This window comes from Juglans regia, chromosome 8 (genome assembly GCF_001411555.2).
Source record: "Juglans regia cultivar Chandler chromosome 8, Walnut 2.0, whole genome shotgun sequence".
NCBI lineage: Eukaryota > Viridiplantae > Streptophyta > Magnoliopsida > Fagales > Juglandaceae > Juglans > Juglans regia.
In genome coordinates this window covers 8883165-8898215 of record NC_049908.1, presented here as the reverse complement: position 1 = coordinate 8898215, position 15051 = coordinate 8883165, and the positions used below count along the sequence as shown (strand labels likewise).

Below are 15051 nucleotides of genomic sequence, written 5' to 3'. Positions count from 1 at the left end.
TAATCTCTCCATCTGCTAGAAGTGTCTTCTTGATGCTCAGAACATGTTCTTGATACCATGGCGTTTTTATTTTTCCGATTGGGAGTCTCGAGTGCATCCTCGATTCTGTCTCCACGCAGGGCTCATGGATTTCAATGAATGATACGAAAAAGTTGGCCTAAAAATTGAGAATAAACCTACGATCACCATTATTAAGGTATTTTCCGTTTGTGCAGATGTTCTACTCGTCATCTTTGTGTTTCAGCCTTTCAGATGTGCTTTTGAGTAGCTAAGGAAAGAAGGACACACTTTTAAGTAACTCAAGTCAATGGGATGTTTCACCAATATATATTGGTCATCAATATCATGTAAATAACTGAACAAGCTGAGATACATTTTTCTTGAGCACATGGTACTTTACACAATCCCAATTACAATGCAGTAAGAACTCAAATCAACCAAGAAGCAAAAGCTGGACGGAGGGAATAGAAAAGGGCAGACCAAACTCTAAACTTATACTAGCATTCAATTGTTTTAACAGTCTGTAATCATGGTTCCATCCTCAATTCTGCCAAAATGCTGTATTTACAGTGGGGAGATTGCAACCAAAAAGGAAACTGAACCTCAAATCCCAACACTCCCAAGGAAACAAAAATGGAGAAAGGCTTCACAAACGGATCACAAATGGAGAAAGGCTTCATCCAAAACTAAAAGAAAATGAAGCAGCCACTTTCTTAATCCCACAAAGAACACAGGCTTGAAGAAAACAATTAGAAACACAACGGGTAACCGATGGTTAGAAAAAGTTGTCAGCTTCCCTGGCGAGATGTAGATGCGAGCGCCACTGCCTGTGCCCATACTTTGAGCCGAGCCTTGACATCTCGTGGATCATCACCTAAATCCACAAGTTCAGCACTCAATCAGATTTGACATATGCATGTGTTTCTAAATTCTCCCTCGAGCCAAACGAGAAAGAAAAAACGGTTCAAACGCTAACTTACTGGCAATTTTGGGGATCCTAAATATTGGCAGAAAACAAATTCTAGTTTTAGATTGAGACAAAGCAATTTGCATGCATGATCAGAGAGTAGTAACGTCTACTAACCTGGGCTGGATATGCGCCAGTTGCCAATGGGGGAATTGCCACCACTGCTGGTGTCAAGCGTGGAACCAGAAACAGAGAGGTGAGAGGGCATCTCCAGCATGCGCTCGTGTTCCAACTCAAACCCAAGATCTCTGCAAGCCTTCACTTCCTCCAAATCCATGCACAGAGATCTTCTTCCTCCCTTTGGCCTTGTTATCACCATCAACCCTGCACCAATACCACTGCCACCATCGCCGCCGCCCTGGTCACTTTCTGCGCTGAAGCCATGGGAGTTGGAATTACCACCCGCGACATCCACTACTCCCATCCTCATTATGTAGTTCTTGCTCTTGTTGTTGCAATCAAAATTGTCCCAACCAGCTTTTTCCAGCAGCCATCTCTCCCTTAAGATTCTCCTTTCCCTCCTCTCATTGTTCCTCCTCTTTTTCCTTCCCAAAAGACCCTTTTGAGCTTCGTTCTCGCTGGCATATTCTTTGACCCCTATCAGCTGCTGATGATTGAGATTCAGAACTCCACCCGGCCTGTTCCTACGTCGTGGGGGAGTCGCCGGCAGTGAATAAAAGCCCTGTTCACTATCGGAGTCAGACCACAGCCCTGAAACTAGTTCTTTACTTTCTCTTTCATCGGATAACTCTTCGTCTGCATAAAAGCTCTCAACTGAAATGCTCATGCCATTATCTGCTTCGGAAGCTCGAAAGTAGCTCCCATCCTCCTCCTCCTCCTCCTCCTCCTCCTCCTCATCTTCATCATTCCCGTACATGGAACTGCTGGTACACACAGAAAGCCTGGACAAGTTGTGGGGATTGGGATGTTGTTCATGATTATACCCATCATAGATATCATCTTCGTAGTCATCTTCCTGCGCTGAAGATTGGAGTTTCATAGTCTCATCCGAAGCCATGTCCTGCAATCTTCTCCACCCAGATATCAACTTAATAACAATCAATCAAAGTATGATCAATTATTGATGATGGTACAAGCACGAGTGAGAAAGATATGGGCAGAACACAAAACTAAAGAAGGAAAGTGAAGCGTTTATGAGTGAATCAAAGCGAAACTTTTTGGAGGAGAGGGTGAGGAAAAGAGAGCAGAGACTGGGGTTTGGGCTTTTGTGAATCATTCGTTTTACTTGAGAAGGATAAAAAGGAATAGAGGTAAGCCAGACAACTGCCGCCATCCACCCAATTTATACAAGTAGCTTTCGTTTTCTACTATTTCCTAATTTGCCCTCCAACCTTCGTGGCTTCATTTTCCATTGGCAATGAGTCCACGTGTCACTTGTCCTCCAAGTGTGTATCGCTTTTCTATTTCTATTTCTCAGTCCTAAAGACAATGAAACGACAGTGAGGTTGGAGATAGGGTTGTTATGACTCATTGACTGAAATTTACGCTAGAGCTTATCCACAAGTTCATTTATTGATACGATAAGTATATGGAAAATAATTTTTATAGTTCTTGCATATTTATTTTTAAAAAATTAATTAATTTAAAATTTATATAAAAATTTTATTTTTTTAATAATAGATTATATTATTTTTTAAAAATAATAACATGAACTTAAACACTTTAAAAATATATCTAACATTATTATAAATATATTATTGAACTATAAATTTATCATGTTAATTTATACGAAAAATCTATTTTAATTTTTTTATAACTATAATATGTCTTTGTAAATAGTATGTTTATAGAACTCAAAACTTCATTAATTTTATAATATTTAGTATAATTATGTGAAGTATTTAACTAATATTATCTCACACGCATGTAGTCTATGTTTTGCTTGAAATCCACTGAGATAATGAATGTTTCATATAATTTATTGTCGCGAAAGTGGATATTTGAAACAATTATTGTGAGAAAATTGGAATATTCGTTAAGAAACGATTTATAAATATATTAATAATAGATTTATTCGTTTAATTCAAAATCAACTTATTTTGACTTATTTAGATTTTATTTCAAAATCACAGCTTTATTATTTCTGATTTGTAATACTGGTATTTGTTAGTATGTTTACGTTTTATTGTTGAGATTCTAATTATAGAACTATACTCATATTTATTATTATAATATTTGTAATATTTATTTTATTATATGTTAAAATTTTAAAAATATTGATATTTTTTATTAATTACCATCTTATTTTTTTAAGATATTGTGGCTATTAATAAATAAAATTTTTAATTTTTATATAAAATTATATTAATCAAATCAAATAAATTATACATTTTAATTCAATCTATTTACATGAAACGATTTTAAATAAGTCGTGTTATATTAATTTATTTATAATTAATTATTATAAAGATAAAAAAAATAATGACACAACATATTTATTATTTAAATAAATTAAATTAAGATTTAAAAATTTAACACGTTTAATTTAACAGATTAAGTTCAATTAACTCATATAATTAAATATTTATGATTTATACGATACGAAAATGATTCAAAAATATAAATGGTCACCCGTTAATATATTTTATAATATATATAATTAAAAATTAATATTTATATATAAAAAAAATAGGCCCACACCACTATAGGAAGAGAAAAGGGCGTGAGTGGGGTCAGACAACTGAGATTTATCGCCAGGTGTTTAAAAAGAGACGAAAAAGATCAGATATACATTATCCAACCTGCCAGCACGAATACCTAAGCCATTTGCCATTGCCATAAGGGCAAAGCCCCACCACCCTTACATAATCAATCCACAAAAATAAAATAAATAATAATAATAATAAATACTTGACTTCTTCTTCCAAACTTTTTTGAAAAAATAAATAAATAAATGAAACCGTGTTTACTGTTGTAGGCGTTCTCAGAGAAGTGAAAAGGCGACACCTGTCCGCGTTTTCATTCCCTACTAAAGAACCTTTTGCCAGTTGGAAAATGACTCACAATATTTTTTTATAATTATATTTTAAATATAAAATATTTTATTCTTTACCAGTTTTTATCAGTTAAATTACTGTCATGATGACAAATGACGGCAACACCTCGTGGTCAAAGTGGGGTCCAGTCAGCAGGTACCTTACCACGTGGCCTCTAATGTAGGAGAATTGGGTCCACAGATCTCTATATATTTCTATTCAGTATTAAATTCCACGTTTGGGACTGCATTAATTAATTAATTAAAATCAGTAGTAAACACCGACCCTTGATCCCTCCGACTGCTCTTCTTCCTTCCCCAAGCCAGCTTTAACGTAAATGGACGGCTCGATCTTCTCGTGACGGCCATTTCGATGCACACACCTATTTCATTCTTTTTTATATCTCATTTATATACGGAGATTTTTCCCTTGTTAAATTAGAGATTTTTTTTATTATTATATTATGGGAGGAAATTTCAAACTCAAAATTCTACTTTAAAAATTGAGAATTATGTCAATTATAAATTTTAAAAAAAAATCTTTTTTAACTTCATGTAAATATCACAAATATATATTAATTTTGTGATAAATATATTATAAGATCTTGTACCGAGTTATAAGGTAAGAAATAAGGTAGGTAGTATATAGAACTTTATATTATTTGAAAATGAAAATTTTTTATCTTTATAATAATTTCAATTAGCCTGTAATTATCATTGTTTTGCAACACATTATCATGTTTTTCAAACCTAAATATCTTAAATTAATATGTGGTATCCTCTAATATTCAATTGTTGACATTGTTTCATTTTAGAAGAATTCTACAAAATACAATTTTATTTTGGGCTTAGCTACCCAGTCACCTATACTTATTACACATTGCATTTATTTTAATTTATTTTCTTTTTTTTATTTATTAAATTAATTGAATTCTTCTATTTATTATTTTTATACTACATATTTCTTAAAGAAAAAAATAAAAAAATTAAAATAAGTGTATAGGATAATGAATAAAATTATTCTTTTATTTTACTCTTATCATATTATGATGAGGTGATATATTTTATTAAATTTTTAATTCTTCTTTTAAAACTATAAATAATGATTTCAAAGTTATAAAAAATACTACCTTTCATATAATGAGATTAAAATGAGATACGAGTGTAGTTTTACAATTTTTTTGCTTCATATATTTTTCTTTCGTGATTTTAAAAAGAGAAATAATAATAATAATAATAATAATAATAATAAAAAAAAAGACAAAATGTGATTTTAGTTAAGGAAAAAATATAAAAGAATGGATAATATAATTATGAGACCCTCTACAGGGACAGATGATGTGTACCGATAATGCATTTTCTCTATATTTAGATAGTAAAATCATCTTAATTTATTTTATTTTATTATTATAATTTTTTTAAAAATTTTAAAATAAAATATAATAAATAATGTAAAATTAAAATAATATTAAAAAATATTTTAATAATATTTTACTTAATTTTAAATTTTTATTTCATCTTAATTTATTATTTTAATATACTATAGTATTTTTTTTGTAATTATATAAAAAATAAAGTGTAATTATATTGAGGGGAAAAATACAAAAAAGATGGGACCGATAAAAACAATGAGGTGAAATGTGGGTCCAATAGAGCACGGGAGAGGAGTAGGGTAGTAGCCGGAGAGGACAAATGACATTGGAGTTTGTGTGGATAGAATTTTTCTTTTCTTTTGATAGGATGTGCGGATAGAATTGAGTTAATGCAACTTTGGTGAAGATATTGATTGATTAGTCATTCCCCTTATTTTGGCTTTCTTTCACTTATTTATTTAAATCCGTTTAAATTATTTCATCTTATTTTATTATTATAAATTATTATATAAAATATAATAAATAATTTAATTTTTTTAAAATATAAAAGATTTTTTAATTTTTAATTTTTAATTTTTTTAAAGAAATTTAAAATTAAAATAATATTAAAAATAAAATTTTAATTTTATAATATTTTTATTCAACATTTTTTTTCTTACTTTTAAAAATTTAATAAAATATTTTTACTTAAATCATTTTATTATTATTCACAAAATTCTAAAATATTTCAAGAATTCAAATAAATTATTAATTACACACATAACATATACACACATACATACATACATATATAGATAGGTAATTGCATTGTTTAATTAATTAATTAATTTTTTTTAAACAAAACACAGTTTATTAATTACTTACCACTATCCTCACAAAAGTTGGCTGAAGAGGGTTGTAATAATGTGTCAATATATTTATCCGTTGTCTTTTATTATTACTAATATGTTTATCTTACATGAATGAATAGATGAGGGATAAGTGACAAAATCAAGACCCTTCAAGTTAATAAGGCTGAAGCTGTTTTCACATTAGATGCATGTGCCGGAAGCTGCTGTATTAAGTGTTTGAAGCCACTAGATCAATACATATGTTGGCATATGTTTTATCTTATATATTTATAGCTATCGTGTTATAAACCCTAATTCATTCTCATTTTGGGCATTCTGTTATTTGAGAGGCTTCCATAGAGAGAGGGAGAACAGAGAGGGGGGAATATAGGGTTTGTTAGGGTTTTCATTCGGAGGGAAAAATCACTTCGATTTTTTAAGAGAGAGTGAGAGTTTTGTATATACATGTGATTCTGAGACTTCTCTGTGAAGGAGATTGATTATCAATAAAACTCTGAGGTCATTCCTGTCGTGGACGTAAACTATTAGGGTCAAACCATGTAAATCGATTGTGTTGATTCTTTATTTCTTTTATTCTTTATGTATTTGATTATTGTTCTTGATATTACTCTATTTTCTTGATGTTTCTAGTTCTGAGAAAAGGTTTTGTATTTGTTGAATCTTGTTTGGTTCTATCAGTGTATATTCACTATCATATTTTCGTTATTTTGAGTTCTGTACAAAAGAGACTGTTGGATGAATCTTTACAAGTGGTATCTAGAGCCTAGGTCGATGGGGACCATGAGGTTTGATATTGAAAAATTTATTGATGAAAATGATTTTGGGCTATGGAGGATTAAGATGAAGGCATTGCTAGTCCAACATGGACTGCAAGATGCCCTCCTTGGTGAGGAAAGAAAAGGATCTTCCTCAAAATAGGAAGGCAAGGAGCCTATCCAGAAGGACATTCTCCAGAAAGCTCATAGTGCTCTAATCCTCTCTCTTGGAGATAAAGTCTTGAGAGAGGTGGTCAGTGAGGACACTGCTGCAGGTATATGGCTAAAATTAGAGAATCTTTATAGGACTAAATCTTTAGCCAATAGACTTCATAAAAAAATCAAATTGTACACTTTTAAAATGGTTCCTGGAACCCCAATAGCACAACACCTTGATTAGTTTAACAAAACCATTTTAGATCTAGTAAACATAGATATTAAGGTGGAGGATGAGGATCAGACCATCCTCTTGATAAGTTCCTTGGATTCATAATACGGATTCATAATACCAAAACCTAAAAGAAACTATGATGTTTGGTAGAGACTCTCTTACATTAGAAGAAGTACAATATGTACTTCACACTAAGGAACTACAAAATAGAGGGGAGTCTAAACAGAATCATGGGGAAGACTTGTCTGTTAGGGGCAGAACAGAAAAAAGAGAAAATAGGAGCAAGAATGATGTAAAGAAATTTAGGTCTAAGTAAAAGGGAAAACAATTTAAACGTTTTCATTGTCACTAGGAAAGGCATTTTAAGAAAGATTGCCCTAAAAAAAAAAATTTGAGAATAAGTCTAAAGAGGCAGGGGATGCCTCCGTGGTATTAGAGAGATATGAGAATACTGAGGTACTTATTGTGAGTGAAGTAGACTAAAAAACATAATGGATAATGGATTCTGGTTGTTCCTTTCATATATGTCCAATTAGAGACTGGTTTGAAACATTTTTTGAGTTAAATGGGGGACATATAATCCTAGAAAATAATAAGTCCTGCAAAATCATGGGTATATGGTCAATTAGATTGAAAATACATGATGGTACTGAAAGGGTTTTGAGGGAAGTCAGGTTTATACCTGAGTTAAAAAGAAATTTAATTTCCTTGGTATTCATGATTTATCAGGATATACCTTCAAGTCTGAGGCAAGGGTTCTTAGTTACAAAAGGTTCTCTTGTTATTATGAAATAGATAATTAAAAATGATTTGTACACACTACTTGGAAAAATTGTGGTTGGGGAAGTTCCCCTACACAAAATACTGTAGAGAATTAATCCGTGCTTTGGCATAGGAGACTTGGAAATGTAAATCAGATGGGGCTTTTAGAGTTACAAAAACAAGAGCTGCTGAGTGACCAGAACTTAAGCAATTTACTCTTCTATGAAGATTGCATTTATGAGAAAGCCAAGAGAGTTAGTTTTAAGTCAACCACTCATAACACTAAACAAACTTTAGACTATGTCCATTTTAACATTTGGGGACCTGCAAGAGTAAATTTTCATAATGGAGAGAGTTACTTCCTATCCTTTGTAGATGACTACACTAGAAAGGTCTACAAAACACAGTTTATTAATTACTTACCACTATCCTCCCAAAAGTTGGTTGAAGAAGGTCATTTTCCTTTCAAGTAATACTATATTCTATACTCTCATCTTCTTTTCATCTTATTATATAAGATGTGATATATTTGTCATCATTAGATGAGAAATAATTATACAATAAAATATCTTTCAATAGTAATAATCGTTCTACATCTTACATAATAAAATAAGAGTAAAATATCTTTTTCTTTATTATGTTAGAAAGGAGAGACTCGATTTTGGAGGGTTTTATTTATATATTTAAACAATAAAATGGTACCCACATACACGTTTTTTGTGAAGTCTTTCTTCCTGCAGTCACGTTGGATTTTTTATGTTTCTTCTTTTTTCCTTAGAGGAATCGGAGGACGGTGGCTGAAGGAGACAGACTTTTTTATTTTTTATTTTATTTTTTGGAGACTTTTTTTTAAATATTTTATTAATTAATTGCTGTTTTTGATAGTGATATTGATGTAAATTGTAATTGTCGATTGCTAATATCCCAGATAGCCTCCTCCTCCTGTCCCAACCAAAAACTGTGTCCAAACACTAAACTCTTTCCATCATTATTTAATCTGAATATCGATTGTGACAAACATAATAATAAACTGTGTCTTTTATTATTATTCAATACATAATGGGATGAAAATCGATTGTGACAAACATGACTGATTAATGTATAATTAATATCTAAAATATCAAGTATTGAATAATAATAATAATAATATGATAAAAATAAGATAAATGCTGTTTTTCGCACCGAAAATATAGAAATAGACCAACATATTCAGCATCAATGGGTGTGACAAATTTGAAAAAGTAACATTACTCTCAAAAAATATTATGTATATAGTTACGAATAATTATATCATTTGAAAGTATTTACACCACACACTATCCACGTAATATAATTTGATTTGAACCTGGTTTGTATAATGAGTTGAGATGAGATGAAAGTTAAATAAAATATTGTTAGAATATAATTTTTTTAATATTATTTCTATTTTGAATTTAAAAAAGTGGTAATGATTATATGAAAAAAGATGAGATGATTTCGTTAAACAAACCAGTTCTTGAAAGATAGATTTTAATTTTATAAATCAAATTATATCATATATATATATATATATATATATATAATGATATATAGTATAAAATTTCTTGTTAGTTATAAGAAAATGAAGAATTGACCGAGAAGGAAAAATGATTTGTAGAGAAGTGAACAAAGGATCCAACTAGCTATCTAAACTGAATAACGAAGTATGAACAAAGCAAACAAGGAAAGAGGCCCACCAGTTTGTGTACAGTGCTGTAAACGTAGCAGCCCATATTTTATTAAGCAAAGGCAGCCCAAACTCTCTCTCTCTCTCTCTCTCTCTCCTTAACATAACATTTGAGAAGTGCTATACACAAAAAGAGAATATATATAAATAAATACACAAATTTATGTGGATTCATATGATCCGTTAGATCTATTTTATAATAAAATTAATTTTATTATCTGATGTATTGCATTAAACCATATCAATTTGTGAATTTACTTTTGTGTAATTTCTTTGTAACTAAATTATTTCTCTGACATTTATGATCACCACAAAATCTACTGACCTTTGAGATATGGGAGAAGTTGAACTCTCCACAATAGATAATTCTTACGTATAATCTTAAACTAATAGAAAGAAGTATATTTAATTGTTTACATTTGTTTTAACACTCTCTCTGAATAAGTGGACCTAATATGTAGATACTTAATCACATGGTCTCATAGAGGACTTAAGTTCAAACCACAAAGTTACACTTCATCCATTTAATTAAATATTCTATGTGTTGGGCCTATTTATTGAGAGTGATTCTGATCCACACATGAGAGAGAATGTTACGGCAAATATAATTATCTTCCTATCAACTTAAGTTTTTGAGATAACTACTGATTTAACGCACAGTCTCTCACACATTGTAGGATTTATATATATCCCACATGAGTTTGCTTTCATGGTGATAATGCTCTCATCAATTAGAAGACACCGTTTATTCTGTCTTTGGAGTGTGGCTGGCTCTATTACTCCTCGAGCAATACTATACAACTTCCCAACCTTTACACACCACATTTTTTTAAATTTTAAATTTTTTTTTTGAGTTTATTTTTTAAAACTAATTCAATTATTTTATTTATTATTCATATATTAAATATTTGATACAGGAAAAAAAATTAAAATTAAAAAAAATATGATATGTGGATGTTGTGTGAATAGTAGGAAGTTATGTAGATTTTTTCTAAATTCTGGATCCTCTTGATAGTATAAATTCCGCCTTTCAAACTTGATGTGGAAATGGTTATATCTTTTGGTTATTTTCACATATTTATGAGTGGTTTGGATTCAGAGATGAGTTGAGTTGGGTTAAGATGGTTTGTGAATAGTAGAATAAAAGTTAAATTATTTATTATATTTTGTGTGAAAATTTAATAAAGTTATTTTGAAATTTGAAAAAGTTGAATTATTTATTATATTTTGTGTGAAAATTTGAAAAAGTTGTAATGATGAGATGAGATAAGTTGAGATGAGTTGTGAATAGTAATGAGATGAGTTGTGAATAGTAGTGAGATTTGTGAGTTAAAATTACTGAATAGTAGTGAATAATAATGATAAAAGTTGAGATAGACTGATAATATAAACGAGGCCGTGGGTTGAGATGGGTTACGAATATAAACTTGGTCTAGTTTCGATTTTGACTAAAATATAAAATAAAATGAATTGAAATGAATTATAAATAGTAATAAAATTTATAAATTAAAATTTATGAATAATAATAAATAAAGTTGAGATTTCAATTCAAAGCGGCTCTTAAAAGGAAGTTGAAAATCTCAGAAAACCCAAATCTGTCACAGCGACAAAGCTCGCAATTGTGTCAATCATGTCAATGAACTTACTGGATTTCAGAAAGCAGACAAAGTGAGTGTTAAATCAGTGTCTTTTAGATCGTCCTTCCAAGATAACATCTTTCACTTTGAGTTTGTGTTCTTCCGCTCCTCCCTTCACTTTTCAAACCATACAAACTAATTTGATCTTAGCAGAGCATCCAAGAAGAGCGAGGCCAGGGGAAAAAAAATAATCGTACTTGTTTTTTTCCCTCTGCAATTGGAAGTTTCTTGCTTTTTATATACCCCCCAAGTGTTTGTTAAGATGATGCTTATTGCCTCAAAAGTTCGAAGCTACAACAAAGCTCATGGCGGAAACAAACATATGGTCCTTATCAGACTGGGTGTCAACATCCCATTGTACGGATTCGGAAGTGAACAAGTCTCGATTCATTTATGGAGTTAACTCAGCCATTTTTCACGCGCTTGGTTGCGTCCGTGCACACGTACACACAGAGAGAGATTCGAGTCTTAGCAAATGAGACGTATAGCAGATGTCATGATATTTTATTTCAAAAATCACAAGGCAGCCGACCATAACTGGCTTTCTCAAAACAGTCCAAATTTAAAGATGGGCGAAAGTGAAATCGATGTTATAAAGGTGAACAAGAAGCCCGTCCCGTGGAGAAAGTGATTGGCAACCATCTGAAATTTTGAACCATAAGCTTCAAAAGGAACTGATTTCAATGGGTAATCAATCCATGTAATTTTCATCAAATATTTATTGGCGTGTCTAGCGGATTCATTGAAGAATGATGTATGTGATCAGAGTCATGAAGATATTGAATGCACTTGTAAATGGAAGAATGAATCTATTGAATAAATAACAGAAAATATTCCAAAGTGTTCACCAGATAGATAGAATTGCAACGCTGTAGATCAGCACAAGCATGGAGGAAATTAAACAAGAGTAAAAAGACACCGGTACAAGCCTTGTTTTGCAGTTCTACCTCAAACCAAAGAAGAAAAAAAGGTAACAGCAAGGATGTTTCCTCGCAAATATACCAAACCCAGAGGCTGGAGAAATGTTTTGTATATGACTTATATACAAAAGAAGAATAAATGGCACACATCTGAACCAAGAAAACAGCTAGCTAGGATTTGAATGGAGCCTCTTGTAACTGAAAATTCTGCAGTTTTCATTCTTCAGCCACACTGAACATAGGCTGGACATGTAAATGCTAGCTAATAAGTATGCCCAAAAGCAGCTGTAAGAGTTTGGATATCCTTCCCACATATATCAGTACTTTGAAGAGGTCCTTGCCGCTGGTTGTGAGGCCACTTTGTACCTGAAATATCATTCCCCAAATGCGTTTCTGATTTTATTTCGTTGTATAAAGACTGTGGAGTTTGAGTTTGTAAAGCAGCCGCCATCAGTAATGGATTACTAAAATACTCTGACCACTTTATTTCTTCCGGTTGGCTTTCCATCATATGGATTTGGGTCTCTTTGTTTGACGTGCTACAATCCGCCAATCCCCATGAAAAAAGGCTGTTGCTTTGCAACTCAGCGCTGCTGCTGCTGCTTCCGCTGCCGCAATTGTTATTGTTTGTTGCGGCACTGGGTTCCCAGTAACGGGATCCATTTACCGTGAAACAGCCAATGGATACATTATCTGAGGGAAAAGTAGGTGGAGGCTTGTAACCAGTAGAGGTAGGCAGAAATGAACTGGTTGAAGGTGAAAGAACAGATACTGCATTGGAGGTAAATTCTGAATTCATGTCAAAGGTCTTCCCACTTTGGGTGAACCACTGAATGGGATTGGAGTTTGTGGGAAGCCTGGCATTTGATGTATAATTCAATTGCTGAAGCGGAAAGTAACCCACGAAATCTGAAGACCGGCAGTCGGTGGAGGAACTTTCTTGGTGGGATGTTACAAACCTGTCTTGGAAGAAGTCCTTGTTTGATGTGGGTGTCATCAAATTGTTGCTGTTATTGCAGTTTGTTGTTTTGGGGATAGAAGAGCCCTGAACATCCAAAGGGTAGCAGCCTTGTGCAGCAATTGAAGACGCTCTCTGCTCGAGTAAAGCTGCGTCTTGCTTTGAATTCTGTGTCTCGAGGAGATTCAGTTCATTGGACACAACCACCGACATTCTGTCTCGGCTTTTGGCTGCTGTATCTTTGTCCTCTCCATTCTCAACCTCGGTAAGTGGTTTGTGGGTGACGGGATCAATGCCTCTCTGCCTCAGCTTCTTCTTTAAGCAAGAGTTCCATAGATTTTTTATTTCGTTGTCGGTTCTTCCAGGCAATTGTGCTGCAATCTGAGACCACCTAGTGAAGGCACAGAATCCCAAAAATGTTAGCAAAGTCAAAGATTGCCAGAACCATGGGAAAAAAATCGTTCAGAACAGGAGAGGAATTTTACCTATTCCCGAGAACTGCATGAAGCTCAATTATAAGGTTCTCCTCTTCCTGTGAGAATGTGCCTCTCTTCAAATCAGGCCTCAAGTAGTTGATCCACCTCAGTCTGCAGCTCTTCCCACATCTTTGCAGACCTGCTAATTCATCACACGGTGATGGGACATTAGATCTCTGTTTTTCTGAACATTGCAGAAAGACTTGGTTTTTGAGATTAGAAAGCACAGGGGGAAGAGGGGAAAAAAAAGGCTACCTGCTTGCTTAGGGACGGAGCTCCAACATCCGTGGCCGAACTTGGTAATATGCCTCAGAAGCTTTTCATCCTCCTCAGGTGACCAAAGGCCTTTCCTTAGCTTCTGCTTATAACAGCAAGAGTGCCTTCCCATTTCAGAGTAAAACCCACCTCGTATGAGGGAGAATCTATCCTTAAAACAGCAACGGTGATGAATCCTAGATGAACTGTCAGCAACAACTGGAGGCGGCTCAGAATGGATTTGTAGGGAACTTTGCTAGGGGGAAGAGAGAGAGAGAGGTGACAGGGAGGTTGAGAAAATGAAGTTGCAGCTGAGAAAGTGAGTTGAATTACTATATAAGAACTAAGAAGCAGCCCCCCAGAGAGAAAAGTCTCACTCAATTAAGAAGGTACTTTTATTTTGAGTCTAGTTTTTTTTTTCTTTTAGGAGAGAGAGAGAGAGAGAGAGAGAGAGAGAGAGAGAGAGGAGCCTGTCTGTATAAAAAAGATGAGGAGGAAAGGTAAGAAGCTGATGAGTTGCATATGTCTAATCAAAGCTTCTGAGAATTAATGTCTCTTACAAGAATGGTGGGGTATTTTCACTGATAACAGCAGCTGAGAACAACCCATGCTTGCAACCGAAGTCATGAGGAAAAAACTTCAAAATATGAACACAATGCAGACATATCTGGAATTCTTCACCATTGAAGACTTTTTTACTGCTTCCCCAGATAGTTTTTCTACATTCCAAACACAGTACTTGAGTTGGAAAGAACGAGGCAAGTGAAAAAGGCATCCCTTAATTAGAATACATATATGCAAGCAGTAGACAACTGAATTAATGATATGGAGATGCGTCTGAAAGTAAAATCTACCAAATCTATTCAATCTGCATACACCATGCAATTTGTGTGCCATGCTTGAAAAGTGAAAAATTAAACTATTTCATTACTTAAGCCGGAAAACTTTATGCATCAGAGAAAACAGGACGGTCTGTCCTCTTTATTTTATACTCCCAATTAAGCTG

At 33.0% G+C, this 15051-nt stretch overlaps 2 protein-coding genes across 2 annotated transcripts; both read right to left on the bottom strand.

Annotated features, from left to right (window-relative positions):
* Positions 1–296: 296 nt before the first annotated feature.
* On the bottom strand, positions 297–2243 carry LOC109000495. Its single transcript, XM_018977384.2, has 2 exons — positions 1085–2243; positions 297–874 (listed from the first exon to the last, which is right to left on the bottom strand). Exons 1-2 carry the CDS (start codon positions 1983–1985, stop codon positions 789–791), a joined length of 987 nt encoding a protein of 328 aa, XP_018832929.1. The 5' UTR covers positions 1986–2243; the 3' UTR covers positions 297–788.
* A 9949-nt stretch (positions 2244–12192) lies between these two features.
* On the bottom strand, positions 12193–14750 carry LOC109000496 (transcription factor MYB61-like). The gene is made up of 3 exons (XM_018977386.2): positions 14046–14750; positions 13800–13929; positions 12193–13705 (listed from the first exon to the last, which is right to left on the bottom strand). Exons 1-3 carry the CDS (start codon positions 14176–14178, stop codon positions 12619–12621), a joined length of 1350 nt encoding a protein of 449 aa, XP_018832931.1. The 5' UTR covers positions 14179–14750; the 3' UTR covers positions 12193–12618.
* Between the last annotated feature and the right edge of the window lie 301 nt (positions 14751–15051).

Bases quoted from the DNA above. Each gene is read 5' to 3' on its own strand.
- LOC109000495 (XM_018977384.2), bottom strand. From the start codon at position 1,985: ATGGCTTCGGATGAGACTATGAAACTCCAATCTTCAGCGCAGGAAGAT. The intron at 875-1,084 runs GTTAGTAGACGT...TTGTGGATTTAG, and splicing joins CTGGCGCATATCCAGCCCAG to GTGATGATCCACGAGATGTC.
- LOC109000496 (XM_018977386.2), bottom strand. From the start codon at position 14,178: ATGGGAAGGCACTCTTGCTGTTATAAGCAGAAGCTAAGGAAAGGCCTT. The intron at 13,930-14,045 runs GTAGCCTTTTTT...ATGAATTAGCAG, and splicing joins CTCCGTCCCTAAGCAAGCAG to GTCTGCAAAGATGTGGGAAG. The intron at 13,706-13,799 runs GTAAAATTCCTC...TGCCTTCACTAG, and splicing joins CATGCAGTTCTCGGGAATAG to GTGGTCTCAGATTGCAGCAC.